The sequence below is a fragment of the Bidens hawaiensis genome, unplaced genomic scaffold, assembly GCF_021521415.1.
Source record: "Bidens hawaiensis isolate Kalapana, Puna unplaced genomic scaffold, B.hawaiensis_p1.1 tig00001575_1, whole genome shotgun sequence".
Lineage (NCBI taxonomy): Eukaryota > Viridiplantae > Streptophyta > Magnoliopsida > Asterales > Asteraceae > Bidens > Bidens hawaiensis.
In genome coordinates, this window is record NW_027491088.1 from 2,999,261 (window position 1) to 3,024,828 (window position 25,568).

The window sequence follows — 25,568 nt, forward strand, 5'->3', positions numbered from 1 at the left end:
ATTTTGTTGTTGATGTTGGTGACGGTATAGGCAGGGTGCAAGGGTTGTTTGTCAGTTGGTGGAGTATTGGTGGAGGAGGAGGAACTGTTGGTTCCGGTCATGGCTGCCGACAGAAAAAAATTTTTTAGGGCTTGAGAGGTTTGGCTCTGATTACCATGAAAGATAATGGAATGATTGAATTGTTTTGATTGATTGGCTAACAGCCGATTACAATAGAAAAAATAGCACTAGGATCCTCAATTGACTCCTATAATTGAGGATCAATATTATGACCAAATCAAACCAAATAGTATAAAGATAATATTTCCTCTAATACATACTACTTCCAGCCCCTTGGCAGATGACAACTGAAGTAGATACAGCAAAGTTTAATTTTTCGCTCGACTGTTTGCAAATCACTGGTAATCTGGGATCGCTCATAACGCGCCAAGATATCAACTGCTTCCTTGATCAACGTATGTAAATGATATGGAATGTGATCAGGTTCAGTCCCAGGTTCAGTCCCAGGAGAATAACAACCCATTTGGACTGGATCCCTCTGCTTCCACCCCGGGCCACACTTCCGACAACAGTTTCTCTAAACAAACAAATTAAGCAGATAGGTTACAATAAGAACAATAACATGAGTTAATTAAGTTTAGTTTATTTTCCAGCCAACAAAGTCCAATACAATATAGACTCAAATTTCATAATCAAAGATTTACCATGTCAAAGACTCGATACAATTATACACCACATGCTAGCTATAAGCCTACAATTACTCACCAAAAAGTTATTGCGTACCTTTGTCAAACACAATTTCTTGGTTCAATTGGTTATCAATTCTAAACCACAATTGTTAAAATCGAGCGCTTTTTGCGCTTATGCGCATTTAAAGCGCTAGGCGCATTAATTGCAAGTTGCATGCCTCAGATATTTAAAGCGCCATTAATATGTTCCCAACTTCCCATGCATGTTAAATATCATTTAAACAACATGTTCTAATTTTCTAGGAGTACCTAAAAATCCACTAAAGCACCATAATCTTTTCCCAAACTTCCCATGCGTATTAAATATTATTTAACTTCAGTTACTAAATGATTAAAATATTCAGAATTTGTGATTAGGTTTTAGTTTTTTAATTTTTGGAAATCTGGATATTATGATAAATGTGTTAATGGCTCTTGACAATTAAAATGAATGTTTATTGAATTAAAAATTTTGTTTTTTAATGTGCGTTTTTTTTGCGCTTATCGCCTGCCAGGCTCAACGCTTTCGAGTGCTTATCGCATTTGATAACTATGTTCTAAACCACCAATTTTAAAAACATAATCATACCTTCACCAGGTACTCTAGGCGACTCATACCCCCATATTTCTTATTTGCTTCTGTGTGGCTCCTCTCCTCGTGTGGCTTATTTGCTGATGACGGTTTGTGTTCACCAACAAGACAGATAAAGTCACAACTTACTATAGTCTTGTGAAACCAACCAACCAATAAAACACAAATACAAACATGCATTGCAAAATAAGTACCGGCTCTTATGGTGTGTGCGATCACGACTACCCTGCTTACAAAAGAAAAGGCCATGATATATCTATGAGAACAAGGAAATCGCCGAAAAAAAGAGTAAACTTTGTACGTTTACACATGTTATTGATATATACATTTAGTTAGGTGTGTGTGGACAACAACATTTTTATTGTTAGATTTCTAATTAGTTGTACATTATATAAAGATACAATACTGATTTAAAGTAAACCTAAGAAACAAATACCACTAGGTTCAGTGGTTGTTTCCATTGATTTTGTTATCAATTCACTGACTAATGTGATCACCAATTTTGATATATAATAGTAGGTGTTCTTACACACTCCTTCGATGAAATCTTTTGACTCTCCGTACATGGCTTGTTAGTTGACGATGCCCTGTTAATGGTCGACAAAAACACAAAACAAGTCACAACTAGACATGTAAATTAATCAATTAAACACAAACGCAAACATGTATTTGAATGGAAGCAAATCATATAAGTAAATATACGCGATATAAGTAGTTTGTACTAAAAGGATATAAAAAGCAAAGACCGCGAGGTCTTAAAAAGAAAACTTACAAAGCATCATCTCTCGTGAGAAAACACATTTTCTGCTTCTGCGAGGATAACATATAGAATAATTTAGCAAAAAAGTTGCACTAAGAAGAAAACGTGATGCATGCGTACAGCCTTTGAGTGGTGAGAATCCTGATCTTGGTCTGTCCATCTCTTCGAGATGATTGGCATAACAGTTTGTATGTGAATGTAGGCATGCTGTTGAAGTGGTCAGTACTTATAAATCAAAATCAAAACAAACAAACAAACAAAAGATTATGTTATGCTAAAAGCTTAGGTAACACATAAGTAACATAATAAGCAACAACAACATCAAAACAGTTGAAATTAGATGATGCCTAGCTGCTACGTGTTTTGTTTGTTGATTAGTTAGGGTCTTGTTACGATTTAAATAATATTACTATAGTGTTATTATTAGATATAGTTAAATAATTTATTAGTAAGAGCCCACGGGCCCATTAGACTACTAAGGGAGTTAGGGTTTTGTTGCCATTAGATAATCAATTCAGTTTTTTTATTTTTAAGGTTGGTTAGGTTTTTATTGATTTTGTGTTTTCTTTCTTACTTGTCGGTAGTTATTATTATTATTATTATTATTATTTGGGCAGGTGGTCCCGCAGGTAACGAAGTTCAAGTATTTAGGATCATTTGTACAGAGCGATGGGGAATTAGACAGTGATGTGACCCACCGAGTTCAGGTAGGATGGTGTAGATGGAAAGCAGCCACAGGTATATTGTGCGACAAGAGTTTCCCGACTAAACTAAAGGGAAAATTCTATAGGGTGGCAGTTAGACCTGCGATGCTATATGGAACAGATTGTTGGGCCATCAAGAAGGCACAAGTGCGGAAGATGGAGGTAGCAGAAATGAGAATGCTACGTTGGATGTGTGGGCACACAAGGCTAGACCGAATAAGAAACGTTGTGTTTCGCGAGAGATTAGGGGTGGAGAACATAGCGGACAAGATAAGAGAGTGGAGATTGAGATGGTTTGGACATGTAAAGAGAAGACAGACGACGAATCCTGTTAGATCCGTAGAAAACATTACTATAGAGGGGAGGAGGGGTAGAGGACGACCGAAATTGACTTGGGATGAGAGGATTAGGCATGATTTGATAGACCTAAACCTCTCCGAGGACATGGTTGAGGATATGAATTCGTGGAGAAGTAGAATTAAAGTTAAGGATTTTTAGAGAGAATTGATTACCTTAGGCTTAGACTTAACTTATTTAGGTCACATACCATAATGGTATTTCCCTTACATATATTATTATTATTATTATAATTATTATTAGCTTTTATATATCTGTTAAACTGTGATCTTATTATTAATATTATTATAATTAGTAGTAGTTTTTATATAACTGTTAAACTTTGATTTCCTTTATTTTGCTTCATACACATGTACTTAGAGCCGAGGGTCTCTCTGGAAGCCACCTCTTTATTCCTTTGGATAGAGGTACGGTGTACCTACATTCCACCCTCCTTATAGCTTTGGATAGAAGTACGGTGTGCCTACATCCCACCCTCCTTATTATTAATATTATTATAATTAGTAGTAGTTTTTATATAACTGTTAAACTTTGAAACCACCTCCCCAGACCCTACTTATAGCTTTGCTGTCAGTGGGATTTTACTGGGCATGATTGATTGATTGATTGATTATTATTATTATTATTATTATTATTATTATTGTGTTAATTGATTGTTTCATTCAGGAACAGGGATTTTGGTAGCGATGGTTGTCTGGCGTGTCTTTTAAACACCCTCACATGATAACAGGTAATCAATCATTTTTTTATATATTTTTTTTCTATAATAAAAACTCACTTATTATTATAGTGTTCATGAATGTTGTAATTCGAAGTTTATATAAGTGTGTGTTTTTAATACTTTACATACAGTCTTTTTGAATAGCAAAATCAAGTCGTTTTATGTTTGATTTAGTTTTTATTAATATTTTCATTGTGATTTAGTTTTTATTAAAATTCGGTTTTCTATAATAAAAAACCATTATTAACGGCTTGCCTCACAGTTTGACATAAACATCGTCAAAACCGAACCATTAACAATCCTACTTGGATGACTACAAATTTTCAGCACAAGTATATTACAGTATAGATGTCAAAAATTTAATTGTTGAAATTAAATTTGATTGTTAAAGTCTTGAATTTAGTAAATATACAACCGAACCGTCGAAACGCCCCAAATTTTTTTATATATGACCCTATAAAACTGAAGCGTCTAAAAACAGTGCACCACTTGGAAAATTTTCCTGGATCCGCCACTGCTAGCTTGTGTTGTTATTGCTGGTGAATACAACAAAGTAAGAGGAAGAGACCTCAGGATCTAGTAAGAATACTCCACTATTTTTTTAATTATTTTTTTATACATATCAAATCTCACTTATTTGGATACATGAAATCTCACTGATCTGGGTGTTAATATTCTAATTTATTTGCTCTGTTGGTTGTTTAAGGACATGATGAAGCTTAGCAGTACCGAAGAGCCTTTGGTTCTTTCAGAGTTTGAGATGAAAGAGATCATAGATGTAATTCGCTCTGGGCGGTGCTTACTCGGGAGTTATGTGTCGAATACAAATGGGATGAGTATGCGATATCTTTCTATCGTAAAATGTGTACCTGCTTTGATGTTGATACTCGGCATCTAGACTAGTAGCCTCAAAGTGTTTATTTCATGTCTTGTTTTTCAATGATAATATTGCAAAACTGGATTTTATAGAAGACCATGTAAGTTGTGTGTTATGTCATCTGAATAACTTACTTATTTATGTATTGAAGCTAGTCTTAACATGATGACTCCCTTATAAAAGTTTGCTTTGATTGTTTTCATATTTAGTGGTCTCAGTTGAGTTTGGCCCAAAATGTGAGCCATGTTATTGATGGCTCTTAAATCATTTTAAACCAAAATTTTGAGTGGCTAGGTTGTTAAGAGCGAATGTTTGGATCAGGGTCAATGTATTTGTCATAAGTAATATATTGATAGCGTTAGGGTTCACGTCCCTGACCCACACATTCGCTATCAATATAGTATATAGTATCTAACGCTATCAATATATTGTATCTAAATATATTGTTAATCGTGAACCATTCACCTATTCAACCCAAAACCTTTAACAAGATTAACACTCCTAGATACTATGTAAACATATATAATTTAATAAACCTCCATCCATGAACTCGATCTGCCCATATCAAGGTTGGTAGAAACTTAAATGTCACTTAAGATCAAAAGGCTTATCACAATGCAAATTAATATATATTATCTATAATAGTAACTTAGGGGTGTGCATAGGTTGGTTTTGCTCGGTTTTGGGTGTAGGTACATGTTTGGTTCATCTTGCTTATGGTTCAGAACTTCAGATTACTAAATAATGATTTTGATTCTAAAAGAGAAGAGGCTCACTTATAGATGTAAGGTTTGTTTTCATCACTTCCTCTTCATACACTACGAATGGTTGTGGTATGAATAAGATATTGAGACTATACCAGACAAGTTTCTTGTTATATAGTTACATTCATTGTCGTTAACTCTTTGAGGGGGGGTCAAGCTCCAAAGAAATATAGAGAGGAACAAGATAGTAACATCACTTTATAATTTTCATTCTTTAATTCAATAACCAAATTGGCTATTAATAGCCTTACAAGAAAATAACTACGGACGCATTACTAGACCCGCTAATTAGTACCACTAACGGCTATTAACTAGACCTACATATAATATAGGGGCAATTTAATAGAATAGTAACCAAATTTCAAAAGTGTTTCACTGTGCACGTATCACTCTAGCAAAAACCAAGTAAAATTTGTGGCTTGCTTTAGTTTCGTTTGTTGTTTTAGTTTGCATGTATGTTTATAAAGCAATTAAAAGTACTAAAATTTAACAAGACAATTAAAACGAGTTAAAAAGATTAAGATTTAATTCATCTCATGAAAGATTTTAAAACAAAGTGTTATTTTAAAAGAAAAACCGGAGTTTTAGATTAAATAATTAAACTGGATTTATTGTCAAAGCTCAAATATTAATAGATTATACTTAAGAATAGTTTATGATAATAAAATTAAGTGCAAGTCTTAAGAGTGTTACAATGATGCCAGATTGTATTATAGTCTTTCAGTATTGCCATAAATAAAAATATCATAGGAATTGGAAGCTGCAGCTAACTTAGGAGCCCATATTCATCAAACACACATCATCCTCAGAAGCGGTCTCTAGATGCTAGTAATCAATGCCAAAGCAGGAACATAGTTGGCAATAGAATGATATTTCAGGACCGCTCAAGCCCCATTCCATAAATGTCTCAGGAGTAGGTGTCTTCCGTGAGTGAACAATACTCATAATTTCAGCAGTATAGCTACTCTCAAGCTTGTCATGAAAAGGTGTGTAGCCGGACAAGTCGTATCTAGGCCTGTCATTTGCAAAATAGGTATCATAGCCGGCAATAAGGGAGCTAGCATTGTCCCGGTTGCTTCAAAAAAAAAAATTTTAATCAACATTGTGCATAAAGTTGAAATTAAATGTAATAAGGGGAGATTAAGAACATACTACTCTCAGCCCCTTGGCAGATGACAATTGAAGTAGATACAGAAAAATTTAATTTTTTCCTCGAATCCTCGCAAATCTCTCAGATCATTGGTATTTTGGGACCGCTTGAAACGCGTCACGATATCAACTACTTTCTTAACCAACTTATACAAATGATATGGAATGTGATCAGGTTCAGTCCCAGGAGAATAACAACCCATTTGGACTGGATCCCTCCGCTCCCGCCCCGGGCCACACTTCAGACAACACCTTCTCTAAACAAACGAAGCAAATAATTAAGTTAGATTAAGAACAATAACATACGTTAATTAAGTTTTCGATTAGTTTCCAGCCAACAAAGTCCAATGTCAAAGGCTCATACAATTATACACCACATGCTAGCAAGTTATATACAAGCCTATAATATTTTAAAACATAAGCTTACATACATTTTCTAGGTACTCTAGGCGACTCATTCCCTCATATTGCTTATTTGCTTCTACGCGGCTCCTCTCCTCGTTTTGCTTATTTGCTTCTACGCGACTCATCTCCTCGTTTTGCTTATTTGCTTCTATGCGACTCCTCTTTTCGTGTTGCTTATTTGCTGAAGACGCCTTGTTACTGTTCACCAACAAGACAAATAAAGTCACAACTTAATATAGTCTTGTGAAACCAACCAACCAATAAAACACAAATACAAACACGCGTTGCAAAACAAGTACCGGCTCTTCCTGCAATCGCGACTACCCTGTTTACGAAAGAAAATACCATGATAAATATATGAGAACAAGTTCATTGCCGGAAAAAAAAAAGAGTATTTCCTAACTAAATTCCACACAATCTAAATACGAAACCTAAGAAACAAATACTACTAGGTTTAGTGGTTGTTGCCGTTGATTTTGTTATCAATTGACTAGCTAATATGATCACCAATTTTGATATATAATAGTACTCATCTTTTGACTACTCCTCTTGTGTGGCTTAATAGTTGCATTCAAAACACTCAAAGCATAAAACATGTTGAAATCAGATGATACCTACGTGTTTCTTGATAAGTAATTAGGGTTTTTAATTTTGTGTTTTCTTTCTTACATGCCGTAATACATGTCTGTTCTGTGTTAATTGTTCATTCAGGAACAGGGATTTTGGTAGCAATGGTTATATGGCGTGTGTCTTTGGATCGCCGTCCCGTCCCTCACATGATAACAGGTAATCAATCACTTTTATTTATTTTATTTTTCTATAATAAAAAACTCACCTATTACTTATTATTATAGTGTTCATGAATGTCATAATTCGGAGTTTACATCAGTTTTTTTCTTTCTACTTTGCAAACCGTCTGTTTTGATAACAAAACTAAGTCGTTTGATTTTGTTTTTATTAAAAAATTTTCTTCAGGGATGCTTCGGAGTAGGGAAATATGCGGTAGTAAGTACGAGAAGAAGAACCGGTATTAATTTATATATCCATGTTAGTTTGTTTGTTTATTTGTTTGTGTTGCTTTTAATTCACATGACTAACCAACTAGCTTGTATTGGTATTACTGGTGAATACAACAAAGTAAGAGGAAGAGACCTGAGGATCTCGTAAGAACCTGCACTATTACTTAGTTAATTATTTATTTATACATATCAAATCTCACTGATTTGGGTCCATGAAATTGCTTTATGAATGACTTTTGAAACAAAGATTTTAGAAAATTTAGCAACCGAAACAAATAATAATAAAAGCTTAGCGGGTTGGGTGTTATTATTCTAATTTATTTGCTCTGTTTGTTGTTTAAGGATGGATACGAGGAAGCTTAGCAGAAGTGACGAACCTTTTGTACTTTCGGAGCGTGAGATGTTTGAGGTTATAGATGTAATTATCTCTGGGACGGTGCTTACACGGGAGTTATGTATCGAATACGAATGGGATGAGTATGCGATATCTTTCTATCGTAAAATGTGTACCTGCTTTGGTGTTGATACTTCGCATCTAGACTAGTAGCCTCAAGGTGTTTGTTTCATGTCTTGTTTTATGCTAATATATTGCAAAACTGGATTTTATATAAGATCATGTAGGTGTGTGTTATGTCATCTGGAATACTGATTTATGTATTGAAATGAGTATTAACTTACAATAATGACTTTTGTTGACTTCCTTATAAAAGTTTGCTTTAAAACGTTGGCCACGTTACGTTATTAATGGCTCTTAAATCATTTTAAACCAATTTTCCAATAAATAAATATTCATTTGGTTGAGTGGCTAGGTTGTTTAAATTGATATCAAGTTACTTGGATTTATTCATATTCTCTGATGAACTTTAAATTGCTTGAGTAACTATTTAGAGTGTGTTTGGTTAGGGTCAATGTATTCAAATGATTAATAAATATATTCGTAACGTTGGGGTTTACCTATTCAACCCAAAACCTTTGGCACGATTAACTCTCTTAGATACTAGATAAAAATGTATATATTTCTTATAAACCTTCATCCAGAACTCGATCTGCGCGTATCAAAAGGTTGGGTCGTTTACGATCTTTAGTGCAACCTTCACTTGAACCTTAAATACGACTTGAGATCAAAAGGCTAATCACAATGCAAATTTATATTACCTATAATAGTAACGTAGAAGTGTGCATAGGTCTGTTATGGTTTTAGGTACCCGTTTGGTTCGTCTTGGTTCAGTTTACTAGATAATGATATCGATTTTAAAAGAGGCGGCTCACTTATTTGTTGCGGGTTTAAAGCTAAGCTTGGGGCTTTAGCATGAGCAACCTCTATCCCCTTTATTAGATGCAAGGTTTGTTTCCGTCACACCCTCTTCATACACCATGAATAGCTCTGATAGTCTGATATGAATGCGAATTATATTATATTACCGGGTGTTTCCTGTTATACATTTACATTTATTGCCATTGACCCATAATACCCACTTGCTAAAAGAAATGATACAGCTGAATAGGCAATACTCAGCAGAAATATTGCTTAAACTGAAAAAATCAATGGTCGAAAACTGGAACGATAAGCGTTACAGACTTTAAAGTGTTTCGAAAATATGTAAAAATAGTGCACAACACCATTGCACATAGAATGACTTAGAAGACAAGTTCGGTTCGGTTAATCGATTATTATAAAACGACCCATGAATTTTGGTTGTAATTAGTAAACTGAACCATCGGTTATTTGTTCGGTCAGTGACTTCAATCCGACTAATTCTATTTGAGTTCAGTTAATTTGGTTTTCTGCTCACCCCTACACAGGGTTATACATATACATAGTACGCAATAACACATGTTAACAAACAATTTCATTCAACAACCGCTGTTTAGAACAGTTAACCGCTCACAACAGGCTTATAAACAATTTGACCGATGCCAACAACAAACGAGTAAACAAATTACACGTGAGTAAGAGCTCTCTTTAGCCCGATCGCCTGCTCAAAACTTAGAACCGGGACCTGCCGGGCTTATCAAAAATACACGAAGGGAATGGTAATTTGGGCCCATTCCTCTTGAGTTGACTAAAAGGGACCAAACCTCAAACCCGACCCGTCAAACCTCACCAAATGTTTTAAATTAACCTATTGCTAAGTCGCCTATTCATTCGATTTCAGAATCTACTGAAATTAACAGTTTGCTAATAAATGGCAATACGGCTGCAAGCAACGCCTTTGGGCACTCCTCGTGTGGCAGATGGCCGCAACCAGATATCGCAACTAGCCTCTGCACAGGGGTACATAAATAAGTTTCCAGTCAGATGAGATTTTAAGTTATTACAATTCTCCCATGGCTAAAAACAGGGGTTAAATTTACGGGTGTTAAGAGTTCGTGTTCGCGGTTTGGTGTGTCAACCCGACATGAACCCGAAGACGAACCCGATAATCGTGTAAGGCATGTGAACCCGAACATGACACATACAAGGCCCGTTTGACCCATAAGTTTTTTTTAATTTTTATTGTTTTCACATATTAATTGTAAAATCTTGTGTCAATTTCATTTCTAGTTTAAAATTTTAGCATAAGATACCCAGTCAATTTTATTTATTACATTAATGACATTTTGAAAAATTAAATGGGTTAAACGATCAACCTCAAACCCACAGGGTTGACCAAATACGAAATGTTTGTACATCACGCTAGGTTCTTGTTGTGCCAGAAATTCACACCCCTAGTTACAATTTTGCAAATTTAATATATAACAATAATAACATATAATAGTATTGGGGGGAAATCAACAATGGTACATATAATATTTTGAACCTGCCTCTCGATCTTTTATAAAAAAAACAAAAATAATACAAGAAATGTTATAAATTTTCTAGCTTACAAAATTTTGTATTGTGTATATTAAAAGCACTATTTTTTTGTCTTCTACATATCAATGTGTAAAATTGTTTTAAAAAGACCTAACGAGCCACAAGTCAAGCTTATCAGCTCGTTAAAATAACAAGCCGAACTGGCTCATTTAAGTTCGAGCCAGAGCCTGTCTTGGCTCAGGTCATTTACAGCCAATGAGACCCGAAATACTAAGGGAGATGGAAAAAGAATAAACTCACAGAATTTACAAACTTGGATGCCATGGTTTGAACAGTTTTAAGAGGAACAAGAGCATCTTCAGCTCCAGCAATAAACAAAAGTGGTGTGTCACCCACTGCTTTTACCAGCAGTGTTTCGTTTTGTTGTGTGAAAATTGTTTCAGATGATAATTTACCAATCTCATGTAACGCTTCATCCCAACCTTCTACACATAGTGGTGCCTGACAATATCATACCAAAACATCACTTTCAATAACTTAAAAAAGAAAAATTAAGAATTAAAAAATGATATTATTTACCTTGTAAAGACTTAACACATCCATGGTTAGCTTGGTAGCATCATACCATGCTCGTCTGTTAACCACCTGTGAAATTTCAGTTCGAAGTAACGGACGAACCAAATGCTTCTTTCCTAAAGATGTACGCATTAATATTCTAGCAAATCCGGGAACAACTTCTCTTGACAAACTTGTTGTCAACAATACTACACCTTTTATCTCCACCTGAAAATGTTTCTTCTTAATTCATCATGTATTTTCTTTTATTTTCAAAGAGTTAAAAATGTCAAACAAAAAGTAACTTACATCAATAAGACTCGAAGACGATTTTACCCTTTGTGCAGCCTTTAAAGCAAGAAGACCTCCATCATCATGACCGACAAGCACAACAGAAGAAAGTCCCATTTCTTTACAGAACGAAAGTAGCATGTCAACCTGCAAATTATTTACAAATATACAATTCAGATATTTGCTTGGTATACAAGTAGTCAAGTAGGCCCGTGAACAAACCAAACGTTCAGTGAACAGTTTGTGACCAGTCAATGGAAATTCGTTTATTTAATAGAAAAACGAACATGAACAAAAAGTTGTTCATTTGGTTAACGAGCAAACATGAACACGTTTATGTTCATGAACGTTCGTTCGTTAAGTTCATTTCTCGTTATTTAATTTATGTTTGTTAAAGGTTGTTAGTTTACTTTCGTTAATACATTCATTTAAATTATTTTTGGCTCTTTGTAAAGTAAACTAGTTTCTACTTTTAGGCCCAACATAATGCTCTTCACAGTAATTTTAACTAGTTTTATCTCGGTTTTGTTTGTTCATTTAAGTTCGTGAACCATTCGTTATACTGTTAACAAACGAGCATAAACAAACACTAACATGTTCATTTTCTTAACGAACGAACACGAACAACAAAACCCCGTTTGTTTAAGTGTTCTTATTTGAGCATTTGCTCGGTTGAAATCAAATGAACGAGCATTAATATGCTCCGTAAATGTTTGTTCGGTTCGTTTACAAGCCTATATGCAAGTTATATAAAAATGCAAGATTTACCAATAAAGATTATAGTAGCATCACCTGAGTATCAAGCATGTATGGGTTGGGAAGATTATTTGATTCCCATTCATCTCGCCTCGGTCTTGAAGTCAAACCCCAACCGGGTCGGTCAAAAGCCACCACAACACAATTAACATGTCTAGATAATTCATCCATAACATGCCTCCACGAAAACACACCTCCACCAAACCCATGAACCAAAACAATCCCAAATTGATCATGCACTTCATTAACGTCTTCATGTGAGTGATAAACCGGTTTCATGGTCGCATGCTCAACATTCCCTTCATTCAAGCTGAATATAGGAATATCTTCAGTCAATACAACGGGAGAGTCAGTACCATCTAGTAAAGGAGTATACAAAGACGTGTGAATTTGATTGCTAAACGTCCTGCGAAGATGATATTGTGTTTTGGGAATAATATTTAATAACGGCCTCTCGATTGAAGATAGTGTGCGTGAAGGTGGAATCGGCATGCTAAGTTTGTAGTGAAGAGTGACACCCTGGCAGCCCGTAAACAGGCTGTCTATGTCAGCAAGTAACCTAACTGGGAGTTCACCGTCGTTATGACCTTGACACATCGGTTTTCGTTTAATTTCACTGTCACTTTTAGGTGTCCGACCAGCAGGAGTTGGTGAGCGTGGCACTTTAGCGTATCCAGACGTAAATAAAAGCTTGCTTGAATAAACCTGCATTGATATTACACATTTTATAAAAAAAATAACAAGAACCAAGCTAAAACTAAAGATTAAACTATGTAACTAAACGCACTGATTCAGGGTCAATTCGGTGAAGCATAAGTTTTCTTCGTGCTCTGCAGCTTGCGCGGTAAGCAATAACAAGATGCCCAAGAGCAAAAACCACAGATGATAAAAATAATACTGGCATGCCCCATGATTTCTTTAGATGAAGCCTTTGTCTTGATGGAGAAGATGAAGTATCAGCTTCGAGTTGTGAATTGACAGTGAAAATGCAAACTTTTACTGATAAAAGAAGAATCGAAAAGGTGGAGCATAATGTGACTGTTCCAAGATATTGCCCATGTGAAAGCACAGGACCTTCACAAATCATATAAACACCTGAAATTACATAAAAAAAAGGCTGTGTTAATATTTCACAGCACATGAAACTGATGCAACTTATATGCAGAAAATAAGTACAACTCAATAACATAAGAAACACATGTACTATGAAGTAGCATCCCTATATCAAAATCTAGCATCCAAACATGTAATATAACTTTTTTACTTATAAAGCTGCAACTGAGACGTATTTCAGGTGCAAAACTGACTATTGAAATGACAATTACACAAAACAATAACAAATTCAAATTCACAAATGAACAAAGACACTGTTCACATATCATATCATCTCTTCTAAGCAAATACTCACAATTAAAGTAGCTAGAAGTCCATCCAAGCTATGCGCATTATGATGATAATGACTGTAATTTTGACCAATAGTTAAAACAATTGCAGTATTCAGCAAGACAGCCCTAGAACAAAATTAACCATAAATGAAGTTGCAAACATACAAGTGATAAGAAGCACAACTCAATAATATCAAGAAACATAAGCTAGCATCCAGACATGTAATAAAACTTTTTTACTTGTGAAGCCTACTGGGCCTTATTTCAGGTGCAAAATTGACTAGTCAAATGCCAATTAAACAAAACAAAATTGAAAATGAAAGCCATCAAATTCAAATTCAAATACACAAATAAGCACAGACTCTGTTCACATGTCATAAATACCTTCTCAGCAATACAAATTCCTAATTACAGTAGCTAGCACCTCATCATAATTATCTCCGTTATAATTATTTTTAATAATAATAATAATGGCCGTAATTTTGACCAATAACCAAAACAATTTGAAAATCAAGGCCATCAAATTCAAATTCAATTTCAAATTCACAAATGAATACAAACATTGTTATCATGTCATCAGGGGCGGACCCACATAGGTCTGATCGGGGTCCCGGGACACCGATGTTTTTTAAAAATTACTTAGAGACGGTATATTAAATTTTGTAAGGACCCCATAAAAATTAATACTTGGAACCCATACTATTAGGATTGAACTGGTACAGTGGAAAGTCCCTTGTTTTACTTGTGAGAGGTTGTAGATTCAAGCCCCACCATACTCCTTTTTTTGTTGTTTTTTTAATATCCTAGTCTTAGTTATTCAGTTAGGGTATTTGTGCTTTTTGTTAGTTTCTCTCATATAGTCATTATCACCATGCAACATATATAATGTTAACATGGATTTTGCATATTATTTTATTATTTACCTTGTGTATGTATATTATAATTAATCATTTATTTGTGTTAGAGTTATTTTTTCATGTTTTGGTCAATTATGTAAGACCATATATATAGATTACGTTCATGTTTTTCGGGTATGAATTAAAAGTGTATGTTTCATCTAGTTTCTAATTTAGATTCTCTCTACTTACTCGTTTCCAATGACACCATAGTTCCGTGTTTTATTATGTTCCTCGCCTCGACCCGACCCGAATAACGACCGACCCGAAAAATTTTGTAAACCGAAAAAATTGGGACCCCATTGACAAAAAATCCTGGGTCCGCCACTGCATGTCATAAATCTCTTCCCAGCAAATACATATTCACAATTACACCAGCTAGCAGTTCATCATAATTATCTGCATTATAATAATAATAACAACAATAACAATAATAACAACAATAATAATAATAATAATAATAATAATAATAATAATAATAATAATAATAATAATAATAATAATAATTTGAAATTCAAAGCCAACAAATTCAAATTCACAAACACTGTTATCATGTCATAAATCTCTTCTCAGCAAATACAAATTCACAATTACAGCAGCTAGCAGTTCATCATAATTAACTCCATAATAATAATAATAATAATAATGGCTGTAATTTTGACTTAAAATACAATTAAGCAGAAATGAAGTAGCAAACAACATACAGGTGATAATAAGAGATCTTGCAACAGAAACCACTGGAATATCGGTCAACGAAGTAGTAAACGAGTATCTACGCAAATGCTCTTTAAAGCTGTAGCAATTAACGCAGGTGAAGCTCGAAATCAAAACACAGGGAACCAATACGTCACCAATTGCCACCAGCACCGGAAGCGATAACACCAATAAGGAAGCCACCATCACCACCATGAAATACACCGTCCGTACAAACCTCCATACTTTATCAACCAACCCTCCGCCCTTACAAGCAGCCATTCAATTGTTAAATTATTATTGGATCTGAGAAATTGAAACCCTAGCCGATGCCGGAAAGAAGTGCGGCGAACCGGCCATGAAGAGTGGAACGATCGCCGGTTAATGAGAGAGAGTAATTGGCATGGCTAGGGTTATTAGGGTTAGGGTTTGGTTGGTTGGGAATTTGGAGATTTGAAAGAGGTTTCAAATGAAATGAAATGAAAGAGGTGGTTTGGTTTTGAAGGATGGAAGAAATGGAGCCTGGTTAATTTCGATAGACGGACGGACGGACGTAGAGCTTCGTCTTCTCTTTGTTGGTTGTTGTTTCTCGTGCTTTTCAACGAGGCTACTTTTTTTTATATTTTTTTGTTTTTATTATTTATATTATAATATTAATATTTTATTAAATAATATTATTTCCTTCACTTTGGTGAAGACGTTTTTTAAACTAATTCAAACTAGGAAATAAATTATTAATATTATCTTTTATCCCAGTTGTGGTCTAGTGGTAGCCTGGTAGGAATGTTGGGGTTTTGCGGTGGAGATTCAAGTTTGATTTTCACGTTTGTCACTTTATGATATTAGTAATGAAGGATTTGAGTTAGGTATTGTCAGAGTTTTAAAAATCGGTTTAAACCGGCTGGTTAAACCGGATTTCGCACAACAGACCGGTATTTTTTATCGGTTTGCTAGAACATCGTGTCGGCGGTTTTTTGTCAAAAATGCCAGTTTTTACCGGAGAACCGGTTTTATGTCCGAGAAATTATTGATATTTGCGGCCCATATTTTTTCAAAATTATTTTTAACCCAACAACTAACATTCAAACGTGTAAACTTTATAACTATTTTTTAAAAAATGAGTGCTTTTGCATTATTTTTTAATATGAACTAACTTTTGGATTATTTTTTGTTTTGAAATCATTTACTTTTAGGTTATTTTTGGATTGAAGTTACATTTATAGAAAATTATAAGCTAGTTTATTCAACCGGTTGTACATTCCGGTTCAACTGGTTGTACCATTTTTTAGTCAAATCTATACAAGAAAAATACCGGTTTTTAAAACATTGGGTCTTGTACAAGGTTGTCAATTCGGATTTCGAGTTCAACCGGGTTTTCTTTCTATCGTGTGTTACGTTAGAGAGTTATGCTCTTGTGGAGGCATAACAACTGTCAAATGGCAATCGATTGTATATTTTCCGGGGTTCCACACAAATCAAACTATGAAGTCAACATGAAAATTAACATAACCTATAAACTGGGAATGAAAAATAAAATAATGGAAAATCCAAGTTCTAGACGATCATGGAAAAGTCAAGTAAGACTGTTATTGGTTAATAGCTTGTGGCTTGGATTATTAGACTCTAATGTGTATTTCTCGACAAATAAATTGATGTGGGTTTTATTTTACGGGGTTGTTTAAGGGGTGGGCATTAGTTTGCTTGATTATAGATTAAGAGAATTTGTTATCGACGTTTTTGATTTTTGGATTTTCATATTGGTTAGTTTTGTATATAAATGGTTCGGTTAATTCGGTTACTGGAATGTTGGCTTCCTTAATTCAATTGGTAATTGGTTAATCGTTGGCTCCAGACTCTAATAGATTTAACTTTATTTTAGTTACTAATACAATTATATTTTGGATTGAAAAAAGTATTAAAAATCTTTTAATTTAGACAGATGAGATTTTAATAATCCAAACTATTAATACGTTAGAAATTCATATGACAACGTAATCAATGGCACTCAAAACTTTCACTTTAGTTGTTAAAGGTAAACATGTTTCTCTTGTGATCAAACTGAGTAAAAATCAAGTATAAATAGAGTGTAAATTTATGATAATTACGTGAACAATTATAAATCATATCAAATTTTGCTAACCAAAAGAGCTATAGTAATTTTCCTCATTCTTATTTAACGACAAATATTACACCTCTACTCTTTAGTCCTTACTCATAAATTACACCAAATATTATTCTTTATAATACACCAAATTGTATCATGTGAGCTAGTCCCGCAATTGTTGTAATTTTCCTCGTAATTGATAAAAACGGAGGACAAATTTATATATGTTTGGTATGCAATTTTTTAATGGGTGTGTTTAATAAGTGCACATGTCTTTTTGCCCCTCAGATTATAAACTTTTCTTTTATCATTGATAAGTTCTTTGTCATGATGGGATTTCTTGCCTAACGCCTTCTTTTAAGAACATGCTGTAACATCCTTGATAAAGTGATTATTGACGGTAATTTTGACAAGGAAAGATTTTTGTATAAGTTGATTGATGATGATATGTTGTTTGTTTGTATTTGTTCCATCAATGCTTTAAATTCGTGCATTTGAATTCTTGAATAAACTCAACCGTGAGATATATAAAGTAAAGCTTGATTTGATGATAGATTTATTTGGAATAAAGTTAGTTTGCATCAAAAGAAAAACTATATTGTGTAATGGGATTGGGTAGACATAAAGTTGATCATTGAGTGGAAGCTGAACATTAACATTGGGGTTAAAAAAGCTGTTTGCATAATATAGAAAAGAATAATCGGTTTGATTATGAGGGCATGGTACAAAATAAGTGTAAATCGAACAAAACAAATAAGAACCCTTGTGTTCACCTTCTCATTTTGTTGACCTTGGGGTTAAACTTTTGTTTACATGATATAGAAACGAATAAACCGATCGATTACGAGGGTATGTTACAAAAATATGTGTAAATTAAACAAAACAGTTAAGAACCCTTAGGTTCGTCTTCTCATTTATTTGACCTTGGAGTTAAAAATGTTGTTTACATAATATAGAAATGAAAAGGCCGACATATTAAGAAGGTATGATACAAAATACGTGCATGAGAACCCTTATGTTCGCATTCTCGTTTTAACATAATTTAACTATTGGTGCTTGTTAAACACAATTCAAAAATAAAAAATACCATTCAGAAATAGATTAAAACAATTTAAAAAACTTAACCTACTATTTGTAACTTAATTCATTTTTTATCGTCTTCTTCGATCTTTAATTTTGCTCGATTGATTAGCTTCGTGATTTGCGTTTGATCGAACAATTGACAACTCTTTGATTCCCTTAAGGTTTGTAGGTCATGGTGAAAAAGAGGGAAAAAGTTTTTTTTATTAAAACACGTGACTTGCACATGACGGTGTTATAACAACATGGACTAATGGTGTTAAGTGATTATGAAAATGAAACCAAAATAAAATTAAATGAACCAAAAAAAAAACGAAGGTAAAAATAAACTTTTGAGCTAAAAACAAAACTCTAAGCAAACCTTCAGGGACTATAACACTAATTAACTAAACGATCTAACATTTATCAACACAGCATGTTTAGAAAATGTACTATTAATTATTGAGCCTTAAGTGAATTAAAATAATAAAAACAAATTAAAGAGAGGATTTAAAATGAAATATAATCCGGTAAGTTGATTCCTCCTCCGTTAGTTTAGGTTGGCAGTTTCTCATACTCACTGTCATTTGCTCTCTTTAAGCTTTTCGAAGGTTTATTTATTTATGCTCCTAACTAATTAAAAGGTAATCTGATATCCATTTATGTACATACAATTTGTATTGTGCTGTATTTGTTTCTTTTTAAGAAAATGTTAACCATAGCTTAGTTGTGTTACATATTCATTTATATGTATGTATATAATTTATTTTCATAGCTTTATTTGATATATTGTACAATATTAAATCTTCTTGTGATAACATATATTACAACTAATCGCGACAATTTTAGTCTAGAAAATAGTTATTTTTCCGTTATCAAGATTAGTTAACATGGCTATGCAGGCAATATATATGCATTTGAACTAAACACTTAACCCGTATCACGACTATCATGACTTTTGTTCGTATAGAGTAGATGGAGTAACTGGTCATGAATGTAAGGGCGTGTCTGGGATTCCTTATTTGTTGTGAAAAGGTCTTTTTATGATAAGTTAAAAAGGTCTTTTGACTTTTTAATAAGGAGTTTTCAAAAAAGTGTTTGAATTAACATAAGTCAATAAGTTGTTTATTAAAAAGTGTTTCGTTTAACTTATTAATGTAAAATGACCAAAAGAGACATATTGTATGAGTGAATAAGTTGTTTTTAAAAAGTGTTTGGGTGGAATGGGTATTCTAAAGGGGAAAATTACAGAAATAGACATGTTTGACCAAGATTTTACCAAAATAGACATGTCTATTTTAGCCTACATCTCTCCAATCATTGGTTTTTTGACCAATAAACAACTGACACGTCAACGAAGCCGGCTAAGCCTTAGCCGCCACTTTATGGGCACAAGTTTTTATGAAAAGTAAACGGGTCCCACCTTTAACCAATAAAAATTTGACACGTGCCAAAGGCGGCTAAACTTAGCCTACATCTATGGCTATTTAGCCGGCATCACTGACTCTTAGCCGGCTTTGAGATACGTGTCTATTTAGTTAGCCGGCTCCAAATATTCCTTCTTAGCCGGCTCCAACTCGGCTTGTATGCTAAGGCTTCACTTAGTCGCCTTCTTTTTTTCATTTAGTCGTCTAATTTTAGCCGCCAAAATTGAATATTTTACCAACCTTACCAACTCTATTAAATATTTAGCCGGCTTCACTTAGCCGTCTTCTTATCCGGTGTAAATTTAGCCCCCAAAATTAAATATTTTTACCTACTCACTAAATTATTTAGCCGGCTTCGCTTAGCCGCCAATTTTTTTCTCCTAGACGGCATGTTTTAGCCATCAGCAATAAATAAATTTACCTACCCAAATTTAATTTTTCACCAACCATTTTTATAAAACTATACAACCATATTCACTACATCTTATAAAACCATCTTCACCCTTTCAAACTTTTTTACTTTCTTGTCACAAGATCCTCATTTTAAAAAAAAATATGTTTGTTAACGTCGTCGTTTATAGTGGTGGGAATTGACATGTTGTTGATTGGGTTGTTGAATATCTTCCGGTCGATTGCATGAAACGTGTTTTACCGATAAGTACAAATATTACTTACGATTATTTAATTTCTTTAATGTCAAAAGAGTGTGATCTTCAAAATATTACAAGATTATCATATAAGATGTCTATATTTACTGATCCAATTGATTTAGTGAAAGATTGGGATGTAAAGTTTCTTTTAGAAACGACGTCTAGAAATATCTTTGAAAGGTTTAAGATGTTTGTTGTTCAAGTAATCGGTGTTGGTTCATCTATCCAAAACCAGAAACATGTTTCTGTTGGTTTGTCAAAGATACATGTTTCGAGTGGTTTGTCTAGCCGAATACCTTTTTTTCGAAATGATGAAATTCCTATATATTTATTGCTGATGGCTAAAACATGCCGGCTAGGAGAAAAAATATTGGCGGCTAAGCGAAGCCAGCTAAATAATTTAGTGAGTAGGTAAAAATATTTAATTTTGGGGGCTAAATTTACACCGGCTAAGAAGACGGCTAAGTGAAGCCGACTAAATATTTAATAGAGCTGTTAAAGTTGGTAAAATATTCAATTTTGGCGGCTAAAATTAGACGGCTAAATGAAAAAAAGAAGGCGGCTACGTGAAGCCTTAGCCTACAAGCCGAGTTGGAGCCGGCTAAGAAGGAATATTTGGAGCCGGGTAACTAAATAGACACGTATCCCGAAGCTGGATAAGAGTCAGAGATGTCGCTAAATAACCATAGATGTAAGCTAAGTTTAGCCGTCTTTGACACGTGTCGAATTTTTATTGGTTAAAGGTGGGACCCGTTTACTTTTCATAAAAACTTGTGCCCATAAAGTGGCGGCTAAGGCTTAGCCGGCTTCGTTGACGTGTCAGTTGTTTATTAGTCAAAAAACCAATGATTGGAGAGATGTAGGCTAAAATAGACATGTCTATTTTGGTAAAATCTTGGTCAAACATGTCTATTTCTGTAATTTTCCCTATTCTAAACCTATAAGAAGATAAGTTATCATATCCTAACCTTAAGAAAAAAAAAACCCATTTTTTTAGCCTTATAGATAAGGAGAAAATTATAAAAACTTATTGGTTCCCAAACAATATATAAACATAAAAAGGACTTAATCATTCTTCATAAGTTATAAGAAGAAAGGGGAAAATAAGAATCCCAGACACCCCTTAAAGGGAAAATAAGGAAATCCTAGACACACACACAACCCCCCCCCCCCCCCACCTCCCACCCCCTAAGTCATAAGAGTTATGCGAGGTCTATATTGGCAAAAGTGACATTGTCTAAATCTTGTAATCACGATGGCCCTATCGAGTTTCGACTAAAAATGATCCTCAAAAGAAAAGATAATTCATCTTAGGAATATATGATTTTCTTTTTCGTTTTATATTTTCAATATGTGAGGGTATTTAACTGAGTTTTTCTAACCCAGTTAGCGTAAAGGACATAACGTGTAGAAAAAAAAGTTTAAAGTACACCGCCTGTAAGGAAACTAAAAAAAGGACACGAATCGTAATTTGGCTTTTTTTAAATGACAAAATTTGTAATTCTGTCATATTTATTTGACATACTTTCTTTTCATCTCTAATAATTTATAGTATCTAATGTTTTAAAAAAATCAAATATACAGTTTTATGTCATTTATTTTTCAGTATACATAATGTCCTTAATAAGTCAACTTTATCGAACTAAAGTACGGTGACGGATCAACTAATTAAGCCTAACAAAGTTTAAGCTTGTTACTAGACAATGTACCAATGTGATCAAATTATAATTTCATCCTGTGTGCGGATACTAGCTAACGCGCAACAAACGTTTCTAAATAGAATTAGCGAAATTGACCTTCTGGTTCAATTACATGAGGTGATGGTTAAGGCTGGAGATCTTTAAGTTCTAAGGCTCGAAACCTGACTCAATTGTGTTTTCTCATAGTGATGTGTTTTCTCATTGATGGTGTTTCTACAAAAGTCAGACCTGAAACGTTAAAATCAGTATGTATGATTGATACCCGATACCCTGTCTTTAAGAAAAATAAAATGGGCGGCTATAACGTCGTGGTGTCGGAAGCGAAGGACATGGCAGTTATAAACAATGGGGGAACGTGGTCGGGACCAGAAATCTTAAAAACGTTTCTCATGTGTCACATCCAATGCCATACTCCACCCTGTCTTTGCCCTGAACCTAGAAGAAGTATAAAATATGGAGAAAATGATAAGTTTAAATACCGTGAGTAATTTATGTGGATACTTATTTTTATATTTTTGTTAGTATAACTACATATAATATAATACTATATAATATACACAAAAGGTTATGTAATTGTTTTGTGTCACATAACTAGTAAAGTGTATAAAAGAGAGAACCAAAATAGCGTTGGAGATAAGTGACGGTTATGTAATTGTTTTGTGTGTTGCATTTAGAAACTATGTACAAAAATATTATACGGTTACTACAATTCTCGACATATTATTTTGTCTACAATGAAACGCATCTTTTATTTATATTGTTTATTTTTATTATAACATATTATGTAAATGATAAATTATAAAATATTATCTTTTATATAATAGAGAAATTTTACATATCCCCTATAAACTTGCAACATATCACATTTTTCAAATAATACTTGAAGAGTATTGTGAACTATGCATTGAAAACTTATTTAGACAAGGTTTGTTGCATAAATTTTAGTTCGAACTCATGTATTAAATAAGCTTTAGTTTATACTTGATTTTGTCTCAATTCTAAATTTTAATAAGCAAATTTTGAGTAGTTCATAAATTGATTGTTCTGTTTACATTTCGACCACCTACAGACTTCATTTAGAAATTTTATACATATTATTATAGTTTATAATTTATTATAATTATAAATTTATACATTTTATACATATTATTAAAATTTATAATTTATAATTTATAATATACTCCTGTAAAATCTCAGAGTTATCACAATCATCAGTTGTTTTATACGAAGCATGCACGAAAGTTAAATAGACATAAACAATTTGTCATCACGTTTTTGGAGATAAATATGTATAGTTTTGAGTTGGAATGAAGTATCAAGTATAGACAAAATGGGGAACAGATGACATAAACAAGACATAAAGATACCCACTGATGAAACAATGTCGTTTCTGTCGACTTATTAGTCTTCATTCTTTTTTCCAGAAGTCATCAATCCCATTCTAGCATGCTTTTGCATGCACTTCTAGGGGTATTTTTTTTAAACATTTTCAATCATTTATATTGTTCTAGTTAAAGTAGTTCCATTGGGGGGGGGGGGGTGTTAAACCCATAGGCGTTAAAGCCATGTCATCAACAAACGCTAAAACGAGTGTATACAAGCGTGGAGTTAAACCACCGATGCCAACCCGTTAACACCTAAATTGTATCAATGAGATGGGGTTGATCCAAACCAACCAATCACACTTAATTTTTTTGAATTTATCTTTTTAGTTAAATGATCACAATCAACTTGTTAAATGGTAGGTTTGTCAAAGCCAACCGCCTACGTGACACGGTATTAATTTATGCACTTTTTAATTAAATCAGAATGCGTAGTCTTAGAAAGAAAAGGCTAAGTGCACACCTTTTTATTATTTATTTAAATCGTCTTTGCGTCTTTACCAAAAAATCCAACATGGAATTACTAGGTTCATTAAAAATTTTAAGTTCTTTGTTGACTTCTTGATTCATAACAACCTTCACTAACACTATTATTTGATCTTGAATATCCAAATTTTGAGGATTATCCAAGTCATAGGATGCTCCCTCTATGTTCGGCGTTACGGTGGTTTGAATCTCAACAACTGGAACATCAACTCCGACACCGATATTCAACACCGGACCACAACTAGTGACCGGTGCATCACCTTCGGTCACCGTAACATCATTATCAACTACTGTATTATCCGTAGTCAACTCCACACTACCGGTATTCATCATTGTATCAACTCTAACAATCGATGCAACATCATCACCGGTAGCCACCAGAATACTTGTAGACTGGTTTAGCGTATCAACACCATCTTCAATGATAGCTGTAAATGCAAAAGCATTGGTTTCTAGGACGACACACGTCTCTTCATCCCACGCCTCTTTATTCCGAACTTTTGAGGAATCTCCCTCTTCCCGTGGGTTCGATTGACAGTCACAAACCATATGACCCGTTTGTCCACAATTGTAACACATGAAAGGAAATCTTTTTCTACCGGATCTGGATTTCTTATCATTACCTTGATCTTCTTCATCAGATGACCATCTCTGCTTATGTCTTGCAGGTTTCCTTGTCTTGCCGTGAGATTGGTTTTTCTTGGAAAACAATTTTTCAAGGATATCCCACATTTGTTTGGGCTTCTCAACATCTTGAACCTGTTTTAACACTTCCTCTTCAATCATTGTTTTCAATAAGAACATGGCTTTGTTCTCTTTAGCCTTCCACTTCCGTAACACTCCAGTTTCATCTTCTCTCGGTGGTTGTACCATCTCAACCCCATTAACAACTTCCCATAAATCTTGGCCCTGCATATACGAACTTATGCACGTCGACCAGACGTTGTAGTTTTGGTTGTTGAGTTTCCTCATAGCACCGATATCTAGAAGATCTATCATCATCGGAGGTTTGCTCGTTCCCCAGTCCTGGATCTTTGGCTCGATACACGGACCACGCAATCTGAACCTGACACACAGGTTCGTATTCTTCGGCCTTTGATCGTATTCTGGTCTTCCTTCTTCCATCGGTTTCTCTGTTAACAGTCGTCCCTTTCTTCCTTCGACTTTGATCGGTTCAATCACTAACCCGACAACCAGGTCACGACTCGTTCACGATCGGAACACAGACCCCTTCTTGATCAAAAGCTATTATTGTGATCAAACAAATTAAATTAAGCAACTACTGTTCCCGCTACACCACGGATTGCTGAT

At 34.1% G+C, this 25,568-nt stretch overlaps 1 protein-coding gene and 1 long non-coding RNA gene across 2 annotated transcripts; both read right to left on the reverse strand.

Moving 5' to 3' along the window:
- Window positions 1-6,184: 6,184 nt before the first annotated feature.
- LOC143586028 (uncharacterized) lies at window positions 6,185-7,156 on the reverse strand. The gene is made up of 3 exons (XR_013144639.1): window positions 7,084-7,156; window positions 6,656-6,909; window positions 6,185-6,578 (listed from the first exon to the last, which is right to left on the reverse strand). It is a non-coding gene; the product is annotated as an uncharacterized LOC143586028 (long non-coding RNA).
- A 2,755-nt stretch (window positions 7,157-9,911) lies between these two features.
- On the reverse strand, window positions 9,912-15,946 carry LOC143587947 (uncharacterized). The gene is made up of 7 exons (XM_077069096.1): window positions 15,461-15,946; window positions 13,263-13,570; window positions 12,512-13,180; window positions 11,738-11,866; window positions 11,453-11,656; window positions 11,174-11,374; window positions 9,912-10,341 (listed from the first exon to the last, which is right to left on the reverse strand). The coding sequence occupies exons 1-7, from the start codon at window positions 15,729-15,731 to the stop codon at window positions 10,219-10,221; spliced, it is 1,905 nt and encodes a 634-aa protein (XP_076925211.1). The 5' UTR covers window positions 15,732-15,946; the 3' UTR covers window positions 9,912-10,218.
- Between the last annotated feature and the right edge of the window lie 9,622 nt (window positions 15,947-25,568).